Source organism: Dermochelys coriacea, chromosome 2 (assembly GCF_009764565.3).
Source record: "Dermochelys coriacea isolate rDerCor1 chromosome 2, rDerCor1.pri.v4, whole genome shotgun sequence".
NCBI classification, from domain to species: domain Eukaryota; kingdom Metazoa; phylum Chordata; order Testudines; family Dermochelyidae; genus Dermochelys; species Dermochelys coriacea.
This window is the reverse complement of record NC_050069.1, coordinates 246,484,432-246,506,449: the sequence shown is the minus strand read 5'-3', so window position 1 is coordinate 246,506,449 and position 22,018 is coordinate 246,484,432. Positions and strand designations below refer to the sequence as shown.

The 22,018-nt window shown below is 37.1% G+C and overlaps 1 protein-coding gene across 3 annotated transcripts in view; it reads right to left on the bottom strand.

The window, feature by feature from the left end:
• The window catches only part of PITRM1 (pitrilysin metallopeptidase 1), a 47,387-nt gene that overhangs the window by 16,894 nt on the left and 8,475 nt on the right, over positions 1-22,018 (bottom strand). For all 3 annotated transcript variants that reach the window (XM_038389210.2, XM_043509582.1, XM_043509581.1), the window contains 17 exons: positions 21,595-21,709; positions 21,423-21,519; positions 20,770-20,930; positions 19,443-19,569; positions 18,697-18,785; positions 17,865-17,993; positions 15,313-15,426; positions 14,786-14,882; positions 12,099-12,233; positions 8,550-8,688; positions 7,031-7,147; positions 5,044-5,176; positions 4,455-4,575; positions 3,028-3,104; positions 2,464-2,629; positions 2,252-2,352; positions 993-1,113 (listed from right to left, as the gene is read on the bottom strand). In XM_038389210.2, the coding sequence (XP_038245138.1) occupies positions 993-1,113; positions 2,252-2,352; positions 2,464-2,629; positions 3,028-3,104; positions 4,455-4,575; positions 5,044-5,176; positions 7,031-7,147; positions 8,550-8,688; positions 12,099-12,233; positions 14,786-14,882; positions 15,313-15,426; positions 17,865-17,993; positions 18,697-18,785; positions 19,443-19,569; positions 20,770-20,930; positions 21,423-21,519; positions 21,595-21,709 (2,039 nt within the window). The remainder of the gene's footprint in view (positions 1-992; positions 1,114-2,251; positions 2,353-2,463; positions 2,630-3,027; positions 3,105-4,454; positions 4,576-5,043; positions 5,177-7,030; positions 7,148-8,549; positions 8,689-12,098; positions 12,234-14,785; positions 14,883-15,312; positions 15,427-17,864; positions 17,994-18,696; positions 18,786-19,442; positions 19,570-20,769; positions 20,931-21,422; positions 21,520-21,594; positions 21,710-22,018) is intronic.

Genomic DNA, 22,018 nt, shown 5'->3' with positions numbered 1-22,018 from the left:
CTCTGAAACATATGATAACTTGAAGTTCTTAAGGGCTGTATTGCCAGGCTTTAGACAATGACTTTGGGCTTCTTAAATCCATCTATCATGCAGTGGCCCAAGAGATTTACACAAGTTACTGTACTCCTCTCTTGGACGCAGTCCTTAAAGCTCATTTCCGTTGTCTTATATGGTCCATGCTCATAGATCAGAATTTGCTCCATCTGAGTATGAACGCCACTGAGCACGTATAATACTTCCCTAGATGTCCTAGCCCAGGAATGAGTTATTCTATAGCTGAATGACTGTTTCGAGATGCATGGCACAAGATATTTCTCTCTGGAATACATCTTAAATGGAGCTCAGCTAAAGAGACGTGACAGGACTCACATGATGGGAGGGAAAAAAAATCCCTCCTCCCCAACACCTGAAACAGCAATCAGAGTGTGGGATACAAGTCCCAACAATTGAAATCAGAAGTTCAGCCCCCACCTAATCAACCAAGAGGAGTCCTTCCACTGAAGCCACACAAAGGTTTATACATTCTCCTAGAGATGTTCCCAAATAAGAAAGCTGTGATGTTCAGGGACCAAAGGAAGCATATTTTTCATTAGTTGTGCAAGAAGCTACTGTATTAGATTTTCCCTAAGATCTCCATCCATCTCTTAAATAGATAAATAGTTTGTGGCCCTGCAGATATTTACCCAGAAAATATTTACACTAGATGACATTATAAACTATTTTCATCATCACTGAGTTGAATAACTAATCAGTAAAAAGTGCACATTAGCTGGGCAAACAGTTTGAAGGTCACATTGCATACCAAAGGAACTGATTTCTCTTTGAGAAGTCACAAGCCTCTTTGTATGGACAGGATATGTATAAGTTCATCAAACCATTTGCCTTCCATTTGCGCAGCCTTAGTCTGTCTGCTATTAATCTTACTCAGTATAGTAACTCAAAAATAGTGGTTAACAACAAGTTTTACTCACAAATCAGATCTTTTTGCTTACCTCAATCACATGGGGGCGGACAGGTTTTCTCTCTTTTTTGCTTCTAGTGATGCCCTTTAAAAAGTTTTCTACTTCTTTTGATGCTTGTGAAATCTGTTGAGGTGTAGCATTCACTGAACATCTGTTTAAAAAAAAAAAAAAAAAAAAAACACCTCACACATAGTAACATGTTTCTTGCAGTTTTACAACCTTTTAGGTTTCAACTATTTCCCATCCTTGTACACGTTTTTTTTTAAGCATCATCCAAATCTCACAAAATCTCTGTGCCAGTGACCCTGATGATAAACACAAATTACAGCTGTAAATAAGGAAAGCATTGACAATTATGACTGCAATATACCACCAGCACTCTGTCATAAGATAATCCCATTGGATTCTCATTGCTTTCCCCAAGACTTGTCAATGAATGAAATCAATGAATCAAATGATTCAAAACTTGTCCAACAGCATCAGACTTAGCACTCTGCAGTAGTTGACAACCTGGCATTCCTGCCCTGAAGAGATAGATAAACTCTCTCTCCACACCACGATTACCAATTCTTTCTTTACAACTATACCTCACCACAGATTCTTGCATTTAATAAAAAACTGTACCTAGGTTATTTCCCTGCCCCCAAGATCAAGATCCAATATCCTGCAAACTAAAAAAATTCAGAATAAGTTTAGTACTTCAGTAGCAACTTTTGAAATTACAGTGCCTGAGTGCAAACATTTTGACTTTAGCATTTCACTTATCTTTCTTAATATTGCAAAAAATGCAAAGTGGATTCCAAGACCTCACTATTTCCCCTTAGAAGTAGACATGCCAAACCTGCTAAACCCCCCACCCCACATACAAAAACAGAAATTGGGCTTGTTTTGGTCTTAATTGCCTTGTGAGTTGCTTGTTGGGCTTGTAGCTTGTTATAGCTTGTTGCTTCTTTTTTGTGATTGGCTCCCAGCAAGCAGGAGCAAGGGGGAGAGAGAGTCAGAGGTGCACAGCGGGCCCACCAGTCTCAAAACGCATGCCAGGGGCGGGAGGGAGAGGGATCTAGTCACAGAGATTTGGAGTTCCTAGAGATTGTCTTATTTTAGTCTTGTTTTGAAATGGGTTTAGTTTGATTTTAAGCTTATTGTGAAAGTCGGGGTGCTTATTTACTACTTGAAAGTTGGAAACTTGCTTAGAAGCAGGAACTTCTCCAACCTGCATCACATGAGTTGAAGGATAATAGTCAATGAAAAATCTTAACAACAGTAAAGGAACATTAACAGGTTCTCACCTCATGTTATCACTGTTTAATAAATATTTCTTAATGCGTGGTAGTTTGCGCAGTACTGGTTTAATATCAGACATTTCTGCAATTCGCTTAATCAGTTTCACCTGAAAAGGAGGAAAGAAATAATCAGCAAATGTGATGTATACATTAGCATAAAAAAAGCACAGCATTATAAGAGAGTTTGACATCAGTTAAATGAACCACCTCCCCTTTACCTGATCCATGCCATTAAACATTTCTTGCAACTCTCCAGCAGGCGTAAGGGTTTTGCTAGCTCGAACAGATGCATATAAATGCCCAGAATCAGGAATGCCATTTGATAGCTCTTGTGCAGTCATCTTAACCAGTACTCTAAAATGCTCCTCTTCTTCAAAGTGTGGGCTATATCGGAAAGGGAGAAAACAGCAGTCACTTGCTACAATAGAACAAATTCATTAAACAAAAACAAAAAAGACAAAGGAACAACGGAGAAAAATGCAAGAATTCTCCAGATCTCATGGAGAAAGAAATGTTCTAGTCTACTTTAAAATATTAAATGGTTCACTATGACAAATTCTAAAACTAGCCTTTACCCATTCCGCTGATTAATGCATTATATGGTTTGTATAGAGAGCAGAATATTTTGATTTAGAACATGCTGAAATTAAGTTACGCAAAACCAGAATTGCTCCAGAACAAAGTAGGAACTTTTTTCTCTCTCTCTCTCTTTTTTTTTTTTTTTGGGGAGAGCAGAAGGCAGAAAAAGGGACCAAACACACACAAAAAAACCAATACAATACTTGTTAAAGATTTCACTCCACAAGTGCATCATGTCTGGCAGATTTCTATCCAGGCAAAGAGAAGAAAAGAGCACACCCTAAAGAAAAAATGAAGATACTTCACACACAGGATAAACCAATAGAAGACAACTGAAATAACGGCTGGAGAAACATGTGGTAGCATTTTATGAAAGTGATTATCCAATGTCAGCGTAATAGCCTACGTCACAGAACTACAACCAGATTGACACTTTATTCAAGAGAGAGTCCCACTGCTAAAACTGCAGGGCAGACAAGAGGTGTAGTTACATAGCTCTACCTGAATGATACCCTTCCTTACTATGGGGTAACCCTATCCCATGTGCCAGTAAGAGCCAGCTTCTGTGCCTCTATGTCAGCCCATCACATCCAGACGGTAGTTAAATGTGGTGTAGAAGGAAGGCAGTGGGATTCTAGATCAAAAGAAGCTGTTCAGGAGATGGAGAGATCCTGCAAATGAGTCTCTAATCTAATCCTCTAAAGAACCCTTCAGATATATTGGTTCCCCTCTCTCCATACGCTGTGGGCAGTAACTACTGCACAGCAGTTACAGGAGGAGAAGAGGACCACAACAGGTCAACATTAAGAAAAATTAAGAGTCTTAATTGGGTTGAGTGGGGAAGTCCTAATAAGTCTGACCCCTAATGAGCTTGAATATGTTGAATATTTGTTAACTATACATTTTATAATTTCAACTGTCAATAGCAATGTCTATCTTTAAAGATTTTCAATATTTTTTTCATTTCAATTGTCACAATGGGAGATATCATGGGGGAGATCAGACTGTTGGGGAGGTCAGACAATTTTTTTTAATGACAGTAAATGCTGAGAATCAAATTGTTAAAACTTCAACCATTATAATAACAAATTGTGAACATCACACATCAAAATATAAAGTCAACAGCCTTATATCAAACACTAATATATTCTCAATCAACATTATTCTTACTTTGTATATTTGTAAATTTCTATTATCATCGATGAAAATATATTTTGGTCTGTGTGTGTACGGTGAAATCAATGCTTTCTGACAAAAATCTAAGCTTTCATGTTTATACATATATTAAAAAGTCCTACACTTATTATGCCATGCCCCTTTGTCACAGAAGAATTGAAACAGGAAAACATCTTTTGTTCCTCAGCTTTTTTTACATTACTTGTATACTATGGTGCGAGAGGTTATAAAAAACAATCTGAAGATAAAGAGTCATGTAAAATGTTACCTTTGGGATAAAGGTATGTTATATAAGCCAACAAAAGCCCATTTCTACACCAATTTTCAGCCCACCATGTTTTGAAATCACTGAATTGTTCAACATTAAGTGCCTGTTTTATGGAGAAATTTTGCTCCACCCTTAACTACAGTGCTGTCAGTGTAACACAACAGCATATATATTGTTATGATGTACCTGTTCATATGCATCCAGATGTGAATCATCTGGAATGATGTGTGGGCTGACAGACATGCCACCTGTTTTTAGCTCCATTTGCTGGGCTTGCTCTCTGTAACCTAGGGCTCCACAGCCCATTCTGAAGGGGCAAAAAAAGTAGTGTTTTATTTCCACATATAGTAAAACCAGAAACAATCCAATTTGTCCAATACAAATACACAAGATACCTTAAAAGGGTAAAGTTACATAATCTGAGGCTATTATCAAATACATGTTTTTTTAAAGTAATAAAAGACACTAGGTTTTTTGTTTTGTTTCTTTTAATGTCAGCAAATACCCAATATATGCTATTAAACAAAGAAAAAAATTTAAATACAGAAAGTATTAAAAATGTATTTGATAAGTCAATGTTTTACAAGCTTACTGGCTAACTGTCTCAGACCCTCTCCCATAATCAAAATTATTTGTACTATTGAAACATCATTGAAATTACACAAAATAGAGGTAAGATAGAAAGCAATTGTTCTAGGAATTGTTCACTATCAATATTTCCATGTATTGTAACACATCGTATCATCCTCAACTTCAAATATGGTAATTATCTTACTTAGTAATGACACTGCAGAACAGTGGCACGTATGGTTTGAGCTCCTCTGGAAGTGTATTCAAGCTGGAAACAGCTCTGAAATATACCATCCCATTGGTTGGCTGAGAACAGTATTGGACAGGGATTTCATCAGCTACAAACAAAGAAAAACATCGCAGTCTGCATCCCTCATTTTGAGCACATCGCAACTATGACATTTGCCAAAAGGACTTTAGACTAGTTATTTTTGACACTACAAAGGTAACAGGAAGCCACTTCCCATTTTAACTGAAGGTATTATTATGAGTCCTGAACTGAATCATGAGTTTTCTAGGCTAGTATATCATTATACTCAATAGGAATCACCTTCCAAATTACCAGATTGAGAAAGATTAAATATTTAAATTTTAGAGTCAGAGAAGGACAAGATAGGTGTGGTAATATCTTTTTATTGGACCAATAAACTACTGTTGGTGAGAAAGAAGAATCTTTTGAGTTACAGCACTCTTCTTCAAGTCTGTGCAACTCAAAAGCTTGTCTCTCTCACCAAACAGAAGTTGGTCCAATAAAAGATATTACCTCACCCACCTTGTCTCTCTAATAGCCTGGGACTGACACGACTACAACGACACTGCATAGAAGGATAAGAAAAAGCAGTCAAACAACTGAAACGCAAACTGTTTTTGAAAACTGCACTAAGGAACCCTTTGTCCCTTTTTCTCCTTGACCCCATCATCTCCAAAGAATAGCTGTGATTGTAAACAAAACCAGTAGAAAACCCAAATATATTGTAGTTATTGATGTGGAGACAACAGCCTTGCTGACCTGTGGGAAAGGAAGGAGGGTATTGTTTGGAGGAGTACAGGAGAAAAGGGGAAAGGAGAAAAAGGAAACGAAGCAATTTTCAGCCCCATTTTCTTTGCTTTATTTTCCTCCCCTGTTTTAAGTAACCTGGGGAGAGGGGTTGCTTGTGCTGAAATGCGAGAGAAGCAGAGGTGGCATAGAGATGACAATAGAGCAATGGGTACACAAAGTATGCTTACTAAGGAACACTATATAGCACAATTGCATAAGTCAGTATCTATCAAAACTCAGGGAACAGCATGACTGAGACAAACCCAAACATTTCTGAACTCCGATGGCCTGAAGTAACTCAATTTTTGTATCAAACTATACTACCGCCTTTAATAGGTGGAAGCTCTCACATGCTCCTCTGAGACCAGAATTTGATCCTTCAACATTTTCTTAGAGGCAGAGGTGTTTTAGTTCATTACAATTAATTATGCTGCTCTAGTTATAAAAGTGTTTTCTAATTATGTGTTACCACAACAATGTATGTTGACTAAATTATGCATTAGTCTCAATTATGACATTTAAATTTTGAAAGAAATATCTTTCCATTTCTCACCAGAGAAACAGCCTGTTTTTGGAATTCTGCCCAGTGGTGATATTTAGTGGATAGCCAGTATAATTTTTACATTCTGTACAGGTTCCTGTAATAACTGGGAGATTATATTCAGCAAGTGGCAACAAAAAAAACAACTGTTCAGTATACACCTAATTTGTTTTTCCTCTATTCGGATTTAGTGATTTCGGTCTGATGGAAATTACCACTTAGTTGCTAAAGCAGCAGATTCTGTTCTATAGCCTACACTAACAGATGACATAACCAGGCAATTTGGGAATCTGAGATAAAAGTACTTCTAGTCCATTTCGACTGCTGCTGTCAAAGGCTGCTGTTTTGCAGAAAAACTCCCATTGAAAATTTTGTACAACCGAATAATACTTTCAGGATTTTGCTACAATTAATTTTTTTATAATTAATACAAGTAATCTACAATTACTTGTTCTCCCTCGATTTAGGGGTATGGAATAAAAGCCTCAGTCTGAACCAATATATTGCCAAATATATGAAGTCTTTTGATTTCCCATTCATTCTACTTCTCAAAGTAAAATGTCAGCAAATTAAACTGTTTCTTCATTTTCCAAAAGATTTAAGTTCACTAACCTGCAAATGCCATCTCCAGCTCAGTGAATGGGATTGTGGGCTCAATATCAGATACTTTTAGAGCCGGGAGACAGGAGGTATCCTGAGGTTTGCTTTGAAGAGCAATTAATTCCAAACCTAATAAAAGCAGAATATTAAGATTAATGCTTAAAGGTTTCCAATAAAAACCTATCAAAACCCAGTGAAATTATGTAGCGGGGGGGGGGGGGAGACAAACAAACAAAACCCACATTTCTGTGGCAGATAAGAATGATATTTCCCATTCCCAACAGCTCCCGCAAACGATTATAATCACGGTATTTTACGGAAATGCACATCAGAGGACATCATATAAAATCCATCATCATCCTAACAGAATGAAGGATCTATTTCCACCCTTTATGAGATCAAGATCCAGAGATTGAAGTATTTAACAGACACCTACCAGCCAGATGTCAAAGACCTCCCCCTAACAGCAAACCCCAGGGACGACAACACAGCTTTCAGGTGAAAAGCTCAGTATCCACCTGGAATTCTTACCAGAGTGCTCTCTCTGGACCTTGCTACATGTTGGTTGGCTAAACCTGTTAGTCTGTTTGAAAAACCTCAATCTCTATCTTTTATATCTGCCTCTGGCTGGCGGTTGCTCTAAAAAAACCTCAAGTTCCCTTTATAAATGTGGGCATCCTCACCTAGCTGCTAGAAAGCTGCTCTCCCTTTCCCAAGCCCAGAACCTCCAGGCTACTCTGATGTAGTATCTCAGCTTCTCTACTCCTTTAGATTTTGTTTCCTTTTTCCTCAGTGAATACATTATAGTCTGCCCTACTGCTGATGTTTATAGCTTTCCCAAGAATGTAACTGACATGATGTTTGTATGTTTCACAATTTTACACAGATTCCAAGTCCTGTTAATTTAATTTAGGAGCTGCTTGAGTAAGCTACAAATGTTAGAGAGACCACAATCTGCAGCCTGAAAGAGACATCATTATATCAGGTAACTTTCAGAATGTGATCCTTGTAAGCAAGAGAGGCTGGAACAATAAAGAAAGCTCAAACTCTTTGGAAGTGTTATATAGCTCTTCTCAGTTGGTCATACAAATTTCCCTCACAACAGTGATGGAACTGATGATACATATCTGCTGTCCTGAGAGCAAGTTCACTATATGTTTCTAGTATTAGCAGGTTAATGTTAAAAGAACATTGCCTTCCCCCTCTCCTCCAAGGCTCTGATCAATTTCTTCATTTTTTAAGTGAAGAGTACTCTAGATAGTGGAATCTACTGGTGATGTCTTTAACCATACATTTGTCTTTTACATGCACATTTGAGCACACACATATTATTTAAAAAAAAAACCCACGCGCACGCGCGCGCACACACGCACGCACACAAGTAAAATTTTCTACTTTCAAAACAAATGCTGATGGACTTCTGGTATATATATAAAAGAATTGTAAATATTCTGTAAGTGACAAATAAAATAGCTGATTGTCATTTTTTTAAACCGTTATCAGACCTAAAAAAGCATTACAAGATGCTAACCTTTTTCATACGTTTGTTTCTTCTCTTCTTCAGAAAGAACATTAACCTTTTGTTTCAGTTTTTCGGCTTCCAATTTTGCTTGTTTTTCATAGTAGCTTTCATCTGGACTCATCGACAGAGTCAATCTATGTGGATTATCCTGTACAATTACATTCCCATAACAAAATATTAGGTTTAAGGGCTGTTTCTTCCTCCCTTTCATCTTCAGATCCCTAGATTATTACCATCACCAAGCAGATACATGCCGCAAGCATATTATTTTGCTTGCATATCATCTGAAGCCACTTAAGGTCTCTATTTCTTTCAGTTAAAATCCTACCCTTTGATATATTAATAAATAAGGGGTAGAAAAGGATGCACGCACAGCCACAAGCATGAGCACAAGCAGCCCTCTGTGACACTTGAGCAGCCAGCATCCCTCAAGGACATATTGGTCACTGGTCTAATTAAATCAATATAAAATATACCAGTGTAACTTTCTCACACAGACAAGGCCACAGACACGAATGTCCTAGAAAATACACTTAACTAATGTGCTAGGATAGTTAGAGCAGCCTAATTAGACCCTTTCCCCAGGCACTTCCCATTGTCTACCTAAGAGCAAGAGCTCAGCGACTCCACGTCACAAAGAGGGTAGACGCATCCTATACAGCCACCTGAAATCCTGCCTCAGAGGTGCAATGAATAACCCCAGTTCTCCAGCCAGGGAGCCCTCCTGCAGTGTGCAAATTTCATAATTGCTATTAAATTCTTTTTTTTCTACTCTGAAGCGGGGAGCTGATATATTTACTGTGAATTTTAACCTTACAACTCAAATAGTTTCCATTTTATATAATATTGGGGAGGCTAGTAAAAGGACACAGTGAACATGAAAATCATCCATTTAAAATATTAACTTAAAAAGGTCAAGATACACTTGCTTCTCAGACCCACTATCAATACTTGGGGCACTTTCCTATTTTAGGAGTTTCTCTCCCCTGTTGGGCAAAAGGCCCACATGAACAAGGAAACGTGACAGATTATACAGGGCAATAGTGAAACTTTCAATTAGGAAAGTGTTGTCAAATGTATAGAGTAAAAAGACTTCCCTCACCTTTAATTGTTCAGCTATAGTTATATTAGGGTATTTCTTGTAACAACAATAAAAAAAATCAGCAGATAAGAGAACATCTCTGAGTATTGCCATCATCACTTTCCATTTTGAGGGTTGAGATGGGTGGGTTCTCTTTTAAACTTATCAGAATAATTCTATAAAGGACACACTCACAAACCCTGTACTGCATTCCTTTGCTATGTATGTCAAAACATTAAATCACTAAAGCCACTCAAGTACTTTCAAACTTTCGTAAAGCAGCTTTCAGCTCACACTTTTCTCTCATACAGTCCAAGACTATAACAGGAACTACTCTCTCTCTCTCTCTCACACATGAAATTTAGTTGGCAGTGACCTACTATAACTCTACCCTTCAAGAAGAGAAGTCATTTGAAAAGAAAGGGAGGAAGACTGAGTTATCCTTAATCAGCTCACCACTGGATACTATTTGTGGTTAGAGCTGGGTGAACTTATTCAGACAATTTTCCCCACCCCACTGAAAAATGCATTCAAGGCTACCAAAACATTTAATGAATTGGCCTCAAATTTGCCTAACTGTATCAACTGAAAACAATTCCAGGAAGTTGACACCTTTCTTTTCAACAATGCTGAATCAAAATGCTTTATTATTCAAATTTTATTTCAATTAATTTTTTTTAACGGTAGAAAACCTGAAAAGATGAAAACATTTAATTCAACCCAAAATAAGCCCCTCTTCTACTATCTATTGGTACAGCCACCAAACCAAAACAAAAAAAAAATCCAAACAGATATTCACACAATTCTTGACAGGTTTCAGAGTAGCAACCGTGTTAGTCTGTATCTGCAAAAAGAAAAGGAATACTTGTGGCACCTTAGAGACTAACAAATTTATTTGAGCATAAGCTTTCATGAGCTACAGCTCACTTCATTGATGTAGCTCACGAAAGCTTATGCTCAAATAAATTTGTTAGTCTCTAAGGTGCCACCAGTACTGCTTTTCTTTTCACACAATGCTATTAGTGATTTATTGGCATCAGAGCGTTTATACAGTGGTTTATAGCTGTTCAGTGGATCAAAAAAAAAAAAAAAAAGGCTCAGATGTTTAAGGTTGTTCTTCCCCATGATAGTACTTAATTTAAAAAAAAAAAAAAAAAAAAAGGAACGATTAAACAAGAAGGACAGGAAAATAAAAAGGAAGACATAACTTAGTTCTATAGCAAATTCAAACAGAAACTCTGTAAGAATAGCAAGACTCCAAAGGGACCTCATTATCAACCTTATTAGAACATTCAGAAGGGAAGAAAATCCTTTGATAATTACTAAAAATTGCTAGCAACAGGAATTGACATTGCTTGATGTGACAGCCTGGACCCCTACGTTCACCACTTTTATAAGACTATGATAAATTTTGAACAAAGTATGCCTCATGAGGTATCACTTGAAAACTTATAATTCACTGATCATTATTGTCTTGGTAAAATATATGCGGCAACATTGTATGTAAAGTTATATGATTCTACTGGAGGATGTTACTAAGGCATATACCAAATCTGGGGAAGCAGCCCAAACCATTTCCTCAGAGACAAAAGGCAAACTGATATTTCAGCAGGTGACAACAAAATCGAATGGACTATCACCTCTAGCCTCATCTCTACTCATGGCATCAGCACCGTTTGAAAGACAAAAGAAGTATCATTGAATTGGGGGAAATCCAGCCAGACTGCTGTAAGCATATGGTGAGAGTCTGTGTTTTGCCTTTTATTTCTTTGTAACCAATTCTGGCTTTTATGCCTCATTACTTATAATCACTTAAAATCTATCTTTCAGTAGTTATTGTTTTATCTAAATCAGCGTGTGTTTGGATTGAAGTGTTTGGGAAACTTCATTTGGGACAACAAGGTCTGTGCACATCATTTTCTATTAATGAAATGACAAATTTTCTATGAGCTTGCACTACACAGAAGGAAAGAGCTGGGAAGTACAAGACGCACGTTTCTGTGAACAAGTATCGGACTGGGAATTTGCTAGTGTCATTCTGCAATACAATTCAGGAGTGGCTGGCTAGGAGCACTCATAACTTAAATGGGAATAATTTACATGCTAGAGGCTATGTGTGAGCAAGGCCAGGAGTGATTGCTCTCACAGCCGAACAGTGTAAAAGGCACCCCAGGACACAGCTGTTCAGCAGGCCAGACTGTACCCTGGGCAATGTCACACTTACATTTTGCCCAGAGTTCATGTACTCACTTTAGTTGGACATTTGGCAAAAATGGGCAGTAGTTCATTTTTGAAAGGTTTAAGGTGTATATGATTAATGGACTCCATCTGTTAGTGCTACCATTTAATCTACCTGCAATACTGGGTTCTATAATTATGAAAAAAATCAAGAAGCCTAAAGCTAGTACTATTGTCACAGGCTCAAACTGTGCAATATAGAAATTAGTATTAAAAGAGCTTTTTCTTTAGACTCTTACCTTAAAATACTGTTTAACTTTTTCTTGAAGAAATGTTGGGTTTTCCTTGAGGTGCTGCCTGAACTGAGTCACTTTGCTTGCAATCTTCAAAAGTTCCACAGGGTCTCCTTCATGATTCCAGCAGGAGGCTATGTACTTGAATGACAAGAAGTTAGATAAACATGACATTTAACTAATTACACAGGCATTTCATGGATTGGTATGCATATTCTATAACACACACATTACCAGTCTTGTTTATACATGTATAGCAGACAAGCAATATGCAACACTTCAGTAATACCACCATTTGATATGTACATAAGGTAAAAGTGACACTATTGTTTGTTAAAAGGGACATCAGAGGTTAATTCCCCCCCCCTCAAAAAAAGTTACCTTGGCAGGCTCCCAATTTTCTAAGTTTTCACCTTGAGTCTTTTCACATTTCTCCCCCTTAGCCCAGATCTCATCCATCCCCTCACTTTTTAGAATACACAAATATTCAGTCCAACTGGGAGGAAGGGCATGAAAAAAGTAAAATTGAACCAGAACTTCCAAGAGAGATCAGATTCTACAGTCAATTACACATTTGTATGAGTTTTTCAGCCTAAAGACTGTGTTTTTACATAACTCAGTATGCGTTTAAATGGAACCACTGTTAACTTAGATAAGATTTTATAAGCAGAAGTCTGCTGAGCCTTTTTGTTTTGGAGGTTTTGTTTTCGTTGTTAGGACTTGTGGTATGGGAGAAGTTACTAATTTTAAAATTTGTGAAACTACTATTGAAAGTTGATCAACACACTATACAAGAACTTGAACTGAAGAGATTGATAGTTTCTGTTCAGTAGAAGAAACACATTGGGGGTGGGGTGGAGGAGAGAGACTTGAAATAAAGTACACTACAAAGCAAATGTTAAATAAATGAAGAAAAATTGTTCTTGAACTGCATTTATCAAAATTATGTTTTCTACAGTTCTCCATTCTCATTTACTAAATATATGTTTACACACACACACACACACACACACACACACACACACACACACGTACGTCCTAAGCGTATAACATCTGTCAAAACTTTAAAAAATATTAAAGAATTCCGTGGGAACTTTCTGTTGCAAAGAATATAATTCTTTCCCATATATCAATTGAAATATCAATTGAAAAATGTGTAGGTTAGGTCTTGGGCAGAGGTAAATTTTTCTACAAGCCTTGGAATAACAGTCTGTTTTAAAAGAATGCTTCAAGATTTGGAAGAATTTAACATTACTCACTCATTAACTTTGATCATTCTAGCAATAATTTGACAGTTTCAATGTGTCTCTACAAACGTCGTCAAAAAAAATAATCAGACAAATTCCTGTCGGAACACTTTAATTTTAGAGTGCAGTCAAAGTTCAATAAATCTAAGTTTTGCTTTTTTGTCACTATTGTAACAATTAAAAAAGAACTCAGTTATTGTACTGAACTTCCCTAGCTAAGTTCTAGTGTTTTTAAACTACCATCCCTAGAAAATGAAGTTATTTCCATTTTTATTATTAATAGAAATATGGAGAGATTAATATGGGACATCACTGCTGGAGACTTAAGCAGTTTCTTTTTCTTTAAATAAATTATGTTTCTAGAATATTTTCTTGAAGAGATAATCCTCGAACTTTGAATTAATTGCTTGCAAGTCTTACCAACTAAAAAGAGGATTTTTGCAGCAGAAGTTAATCAGACAAGCTGAAGACTTTTTTTTAAAATGCTGATCACTATAGTGAGAAACTTATAAAGCTCTTTTTGCCAGATGCTAACTTGAAAAGAACAATGAGACATTTTAAATTGACTTTGATTTGATTATTCTATTTCATGCATTTCTCTTGCTGCTGTCCCCTCCCCAACTCTCCTGGTAACCCCACTATCCCACTCTAGAAGACCTCCTAAAATGCTCACTTCCTTTAAATCTTAGGGAGGTCCACAGGTGGGATTTGAAGACTGGAGAAAGCATGGAACTTGGGATTACATACTGGAGAACGGGATATAGAGAGTTCTAGCAAAGTGCCAGAGAGTACAGTGGTGAAGACAAGAAGGGTGACAGCAGAGTGAGGGATAGTGGACACGTGGAACACAGGGTGTAGCAAAATATGAGACAGCAGAGGAGTCGACCATTGGGAAAAGCAGAATGTGAAATATTCCACCACATCTGCAGATCCTATAACTCACAGAGCCCCCCCATTTGACAAAGCTTAGAAGGCTTCTCAGGGTTCCTAACAGCCACCCACATTTTCTAGGGCGCTCATCTCTACAATTGCTTTTATGTGGAAATTTTAGGTAAATAAATATTCAAGCCAGTGCATATTTTCATGTTTAAACTATGAACTTTAATTATTGCAGCAAAACTAAGTACAGGGGACCAAGTATTCAATCATTATTTATATAGCGCTATGGGGTGCAAGAGGCCTTACAAATGTGTAAGTCCATTCCCTGAGTTTACAAGCCCAGGAGAATCGTGTAAAGATTAGAGGATTGAGCCCTAAATTAGACAACTAATACAAAGTCTAATGATAACAGACCTTTGTCGATATTGAGGGGAACAAAGGAAGGGAGACAAAAAAGATATTTCAGGAGAACGTCTGCATGAGAAAGGCCTTGCAAAATCTGACTCAGAATTCTAAGACACTGCTGAAAACTGACATTTTACCTATTCAGAAAAAAGGAGCACTTACTGATGTCAGGGCAAGTCCAAAACTTGTAGACTGATGCTTCATCTGGATTTCAATTTTGTGAAGTAGGGCTTCAATCCTCTCTTCCTCAAATCCTTTCCTTTGGGGAATTTTTTTTTTTTTTAATATAGATATAGTATGTGTATATATACACACATACACCCCCCACCCCCCGAGAGAAGAACACATGCATCCATTACACATGAAAATGAATTATAGTATTGATGAAGCATTGGTACTTAATATATACCATACAGAATAAAACCAATATGAAGTATGATCATATTGTCATTTAATGAAATAGCACTATTAACTCCTAAATATTATGGTGAAGGGAACACTATAGGACAAGTATTTAATGAAGCAGGGGGGAGAGGGGCAATAAATAAGATTAGTTCTTAAAAGTACTGAACCATTGGAAATTGCTACTTTAGTGTAGTTTTCATACATTTAAAAATACATATTTTAAAAATACACTTCTAGAAATAGTTTTTGGTAAAAGAATACTTCAAGAATTTAACATTACTCACTCAATAACTTCATCTATTGTTCTAGCAGTAATTTGTTTGACTGTTTCTATGTCTTTCTCAGCAATTCCCTGCAGGCCTACACTGAAGTAAGCCTCTTGCGTGCAGCCATTAAACCTAGAATTAAAAAAAACATTTATTCCAGTTGTAAGTACTGAAACTTTGACTCAGAACCACAGAAAGGTAATAATTAGTTAATGAATGCAAAAAAAAAAAAAAAAAAGTTAGAATTTACAAGATCTAGACTATGGTGGAAAAGAAAAAACCTAACAAAAAGGCAAGGAGCCAAAATCTTCAGCTATTTATTTTTCAGTCTCAGTAGGAATGGTACACAGCTTTTAAAAGTTTCAGCCATGGTTCAAACTAAAGAATGAAGTACAGCTACAGAACCAAAACTAAAATAGGAAGGACTGAAAAAATCTTGGATTTAATCTGTATTAGTGTCTTCAAATACAAAAGATTTTTCTGTATTTATATTATTTTCTTTTGATGGCAGACACCAAGACGAAAACTCTTTTTAAACCAACATGTTCATTTTACTTATGACAGTGAGTAGAAGCCATCTACAATTTAGTCTTCATATAGCAGTCTTTGAAAATTGAGTACAGAGATGATATTTTGGGGGTTCCATGTTTGTGTCTCAGTGACTCAATAGATTTAGGGAAACTGGGATAAAAAAAACTGTAGTCCAAGTTTTCACAAGTGACTAACTTTAGGGCTCAACTCTAAAAACCTAAGGTCCCATTTTCAGAAGTCCTGAACTTCCTACAATTCAAACAGAAGCCAATGTAATAGGAGCTGTAGGGGTTCGGCACTGGTGAAAATCAAATCCCCTGCACTTAAAATTTAGCACACCAAAACTGAACCACCCAAATTAGAGGCCATTTACATTTCCCCCATCCCTATAATTGACTTGTCAAAGACCATAAAGTGATCCAGAATTCAGAAGTGTCTAATTCTCCAACTTATGGTCATTCCTCTAGACTATTACTCCAGGGGGAATCGTGCACCACTGTGCATGCGCAGAATTTGTGTCCTCTGCAGACTTCTTTGAAACACAAACACTCAAACCCCTCCCCCCCCCCGCAGATCCTCACCCGGATCCCGACCCCATGGAGCCCCAACCAGCTGCACCTGGATCCCATCCCCACTGAGCTCCATTCCCCCAGCATCTGGACCCCCCACTGAGCACCCCCACACCCAGATACCTCACGGAGCCGCCTTTATCCAGGTTGCCCCACACAGAACCCTCTCATCTCACACCTGGATCCCCCACACTACGCCCCTCCATATTTGGATCCTGCCTTGCTGAGCCTGCCTGCCCACACCTGGTGCACCTGGCACAGCAGGACAAGGCTCTGGGGTGTTTCTGGGGCAGGCCCGGTCCTTGCGCTGTGTCAGAGTTGGGTGCAACCTCGCCGCCGAGTCTGTGTCCCAGGGGGAGCTGCACAGTGGCCTGCCATCTCCAAACAGCCAGTGGCCTCTCCCCACAGAGCCATGCTGGAGCCTCCTCATTTATTTGAGGAATAAAATGTGCAGAATTTTAAAATATCGTGCACAGAATTTTTATATTTTTTTTGGCACAGAATGCTCTGGGGAGTAGACTATGCTGCTTCTTAACGTTGCACTGAGAAATACATATAAGCTAAATTGGAAGTTACCAATGAGTTTCTTGCCAAGAGGTTGCACATTAACCTAGTAGGTACAAATACTGTCATTTTAATTGGAATGAAGTGTAATTATTTAAAACATTAAGTACTCAGAAATGATTCTACCAGCAGTTATACACATGGGTATCTTTACTCATACAGAGTCCCATTTCTCTGTTCAATATATTACAAAACAACATCTGTACAATGTTCTAGGTCTACAAGAGACTTTTGGAAATGCAAGATAACTTAGTTATTGTACTATGAAAATCTGATGGTATTTCATTACACCAATAAAGATGTGTTTGTGACAGTCTTCATAATACACTAAATCAATCAGAAAAAAAAAAGCACCATAAGTAAATAAAAGCCTACCAAAGATTAATTTACTGACTTTTCCAAAGTAATCCTAAAACACTTAAAATTTCAAGATAAAATAGTTTTGGATATTGAAAATAAATACTTTGACATGTGAGAGACTGCCACAGGGTTTCAATCCACTTGCTCCAGTGTATAGAAACAAGCATACATTTGAAAACAACTGTTTAAACATTGTATGCAAGTAATTGGTAACAGTAAAATAGCAACATGGATTGTGAATTACGGGCCTTATTCTCAACTCCATTAAATCAATATAAGTCAGAAATAAAATTATTTGTGTATCTTTCAAGGTCATAATTTACACTTGAAGATACTTCACTGTTCCACTATGGAAAAAAAGAGTGAAATACAACAGAAGATTCTTGTATAAAAATAGCATGCAAATTATAATAAGAGTTAGCTTTCTCCCCACCTATCCTTCGATTTATTTTTCAAAAAAGGAAGGAATTTTATAACAAGAGCCATATTAATGTTACAGGAGTTATAGTCATTAAAAGGTGATGCAAAGTAAATTGCGACACTTACCCAACATCAGGAGAAAAGTCTGTACCAAGATTGGCCTCAAGTAAGGCTTTGTAGAAGGGAGAATTAGGTCCACCAACCAACAGGGAAGACAACAGGTTAAGCGTGAAAGTTTCAAAAGTATCTGTAATGCTAAGTAAAAAAAAAAAAGTTAAAAAAAAAAATCAGTGTTACAGCATGGTGTTCTTTAAAATGGCATTGTGGGGTATTATGTATTATATTTAAGTTATTGTTGGTATCAAACTACAGGGTATGGGCTGGGAAGTGTGGGGTGAGGGGCGGGGAGAGCAGAGGTTTTTTGTTTTGTTTTTTAAAGTCACTGACAGTTGTGCACACGCAGCTTGGGCTCCTAGAGTCAAACTGGGTTCTTTCCACCTGCTACATCATTGCGAGTCAAAAGGTTTTACTGGTTGAATTAGGCCCTGAGGTACATCTGGGCAGCCCCATCACATTTAATAAGTTTGCCTAGATGCAACTAATTAGCATACAGTGAACCATTGGTCCCTTAACACTGGTCCACAGAATATATGGTATTGGCTCTTTATTTCCACCTGCTAAAGTGGAAGACAGTTAAAAATACATTATTGCTTTCTTAATATTAATTGCTCTACATAAGAAATTGATGTAATTGTCACAGGGATGTTATTTAATTGGAAAAGGGAGAACCACGCAGACATGATGGGATGCGAGGTGACCCACACTATGAAACAGATTTGAGAATCCTTATAGTAAACAATTCTGATTATGCTCATGGTGAAATAAACTCTTAGTAAGTTCCTGATTTAAAGGAATAAGCATGATTCTTCTGTTGAAATTTCATTTTCAATACACTTACTCTGTCAACAGGAAGCTGACACTGATAGTTGTCTGCTTTGTAGGGTCTGCAGCAAATGAATCTGAGCCACATTTCACATGATGCTCTCTCTGTCAAGTACAATAAATAAGTAACTAGAGGCAGTAAAATGATTTAAAACATTAAACTTGAACAGAAGTTAATAATAAAGGATAATTTGTGTTTCTATAGCATCTTCCTTCTGAGGATTTTAATGCACTTTATAAACGTTAATGAGTTAACTTGTAAATTCATGAATACATCATCCTTGCTTGTTATCATCCACGTGAGGTAGGTAGTGTCTCCATTATAAGTGGGAAATTAAGAAAGAAAGGGCCAAACAAATCCTGCCCTAACTTCCATCCCATTTAACCCTGGGTGCAAATTAAAGCAGGAATTGGTCCAGAGAACAGAGCAAGTTTCTGGCAGAGCTAGGAATAAAGCCCACATCTCCTAACTCCCAACATTCTGTGTCAATTGCTAGATGGATAATTCTCTAGTAAGTGAATACAGTGTGGCAGTCTTCAAACACTGAGAGATCATTGAGACCCTAAATACAACAGTATACAGATCCTAGAAGTCAATTATTTAAATTTATCATAAGGCCCAAAAACTTAACACTTTTATAACCAAACAATATGAGCAAGTGTTCTATAAAAACAAAACAGTAAGTTGAATAGCATTGCAGAGCAGACTCAATATTTAAAGTAGTGCAACACAAAGGCTGATTATATATTTATTTTACTTACAGGCTTATCCCAGAGTTGCTGTACTGGGATGGCGGTATTTGGTTCAATTCTATGAAACTTAGTCAGCGCTTCTTCATGAATTTGTTTCAAATGCTGCTCCAATGGGAAGTTACCATAAGTGAAGAACCTGCATTTTAAATGTAAGATTAGGATTTAATTTTTTAGTCTGCATGCATAATACAATAGCAATGAAGTCTGAATTTCATGCATCTTTTAGCGAGTTATATGCAGAAATGAATGCGTCTTCCTGGCCCACAAACCTGTCAAAAATGTCACCAAAAATTCTGCTGCAGAAATAAAACTAGTACACACTAATCAGAAAGTTATTCAGAGCTGAAGACTCCATGCTATTTTCCAATCAGTTTCATGCACTGAAGTCAAGAGCACTAAAAGTCAGCAGTTAGTTTGTAGGACAATCATACAGTACTCTTGGGGGGGAAAAGCTGTGTGTCCAAACAACCTAATCCCAGCAGCCTAATTCCCAAAACACTTTTTTTTTTTTTTAAAAGAAGAGAAGCAAGGTTATTTAGCTGCTTGCAATACAAATAAGATCACACAATCCTTGCCTCAATGAGGTTAAAAATTTTGCAATTGGCTCCACTGAGGCAGACCCTTGCACTTGCAAGGAGCATTATTGATTCACAGTGGCTCTAGAAGCTGCCTATGTGAGCATATTGGATTATCAAGATCTATATTTAGACATATTAGAAAAAGCAGGATGAAGAGAGAAACAAAACAGGGGGATGCAGCTGGGAGGTCAGCATTGCAATAGCTTAATCAATTTCTCATGAAAGATGCTCGATTGACAGCCCTCTAAGCTGAATTTCTATTTATCCACAGAATTGGTTCAGAAAAGGGAGAAGCAATACAAGTTTCCCCACTAATACCCCTCAATTCTATTGGAAGGAATCACCTTTCAGTCTCCATGTCAAGTGAATTATTAGCTTCTAGCCAGGCCTTGCCAAATATACCAACAGTTAATGGCTGACACCACCTACGAACGTCAACACCTACCAGTAGGAATCCAATACCATTACCTCATGTCACACAAGCCACTGAAGAGCCATCAGATTGTAACATCTTTCTGTGACTTCCAACATGGGCTGGATTTGAATGAGTGACAAAATTTAAAAAAAAATAAAAATATTAAAAAAACCCTATACCCATTTATCCTTTCTTGGGGCTGTAACATTTTTCCTCATGCCTTACTTAGTAAACACGAATATTAAGTAAATACCTGCTTTATTGCGAGAGAGACAGGTAAACACACACACACACGGTTAACCAGTATATCACTTAAGTCGTCAGCAACAACAATTTAAAGTACCTAGCATTGCTTGGATGATAATGAGTGGCATGGAACTGTTTAAGCTGTTCCCATGTAAGGTCAGGAATACTTAATGGGTCTCCACCAGATATTACAGCATAAGTGTGATCAGGAAGGAGTTTATTCTGTAGGTGTTGTGAGAATAACCTCTCATTGTCTGTCTTAAGGGAAAAAAAGATACATTTTAGCAAGCCATCGGAAGAAATTTTAAGATTAAAAATATTTAACAGTAAGACAGGATCTTATAGGCCTTACTCATAACAGTAATTCTTACACAAGCATGTAGTCCACCAGTTCCATTGACTTTAATACAACAATTTTTAATAAAAGTTGTTGTCACTTTAATCAGATCACTAATGGCCTATTGCTGCAACATTATAATTCCAACCTTTGCTCAAAAGATAGGACAACAGCAAGATTCGCTACTTAAATACTACATTTATTTAAATAATAAGCTTTTCAACAGACTATCCTTCAAAATAAATCTTATTCAATCTATCTTCAGAATTACTATTGAGTGTAGAAGGTTAATAGTGGGGAGAATGGAGCTATTCAAACTCAATGAAACTATGAAATTGTTAATCTGCAATCTCAACTATTTTAAATATTCACAATGCTCTTTTATAGTGTTGATAATAAAAGCCAGAACTTACAAATGCCCCTTTCATTTCATTAAAAACAATTCCTTTGAAGACTAGTGGTGTCTGAGGATCAGTTGGATTCTCGTGCTCTAGCCTCCAACCTTCTTGCCTGTAAAAAAGTTTTAAAATTATAAGCAAGTCCTTGATTTTTTAATGTTTATAAACACAACTGTACAAGTCTTACCAGAAATCTAGTTGTCGCAAACATGGGAAAAAAGCAGCATCCAAATACACGGACAGGAGATTCTGAAAATCCTTTGGATTTTGTGTTGAAAATGGGTAGAGTGTGTAATCACTGGCTGTATACAAACAAAGTCAAATATTAATGACCAAAGTATTTTAGGAAGTTTTGTGCATTTCACTTCCTATTTTTATTTTAAGTTTGATTGTCTAAATAATTAACTGAAACAGAGTAGAAGCATGCTAATTTGCACACCCAATAACTTCAGTAGAATGTGATGGTTTCTCCCCACTCCTCAGCAAAGATCTAATACTATATAGTAAGGAACTCATTGCTAAGATGGCTGCTTTGTAAAAGTGATGCTAACAGAACATTTACTTATATACTATGAAGTACCAAATAGGACACCTCTACCCCAATATAACGC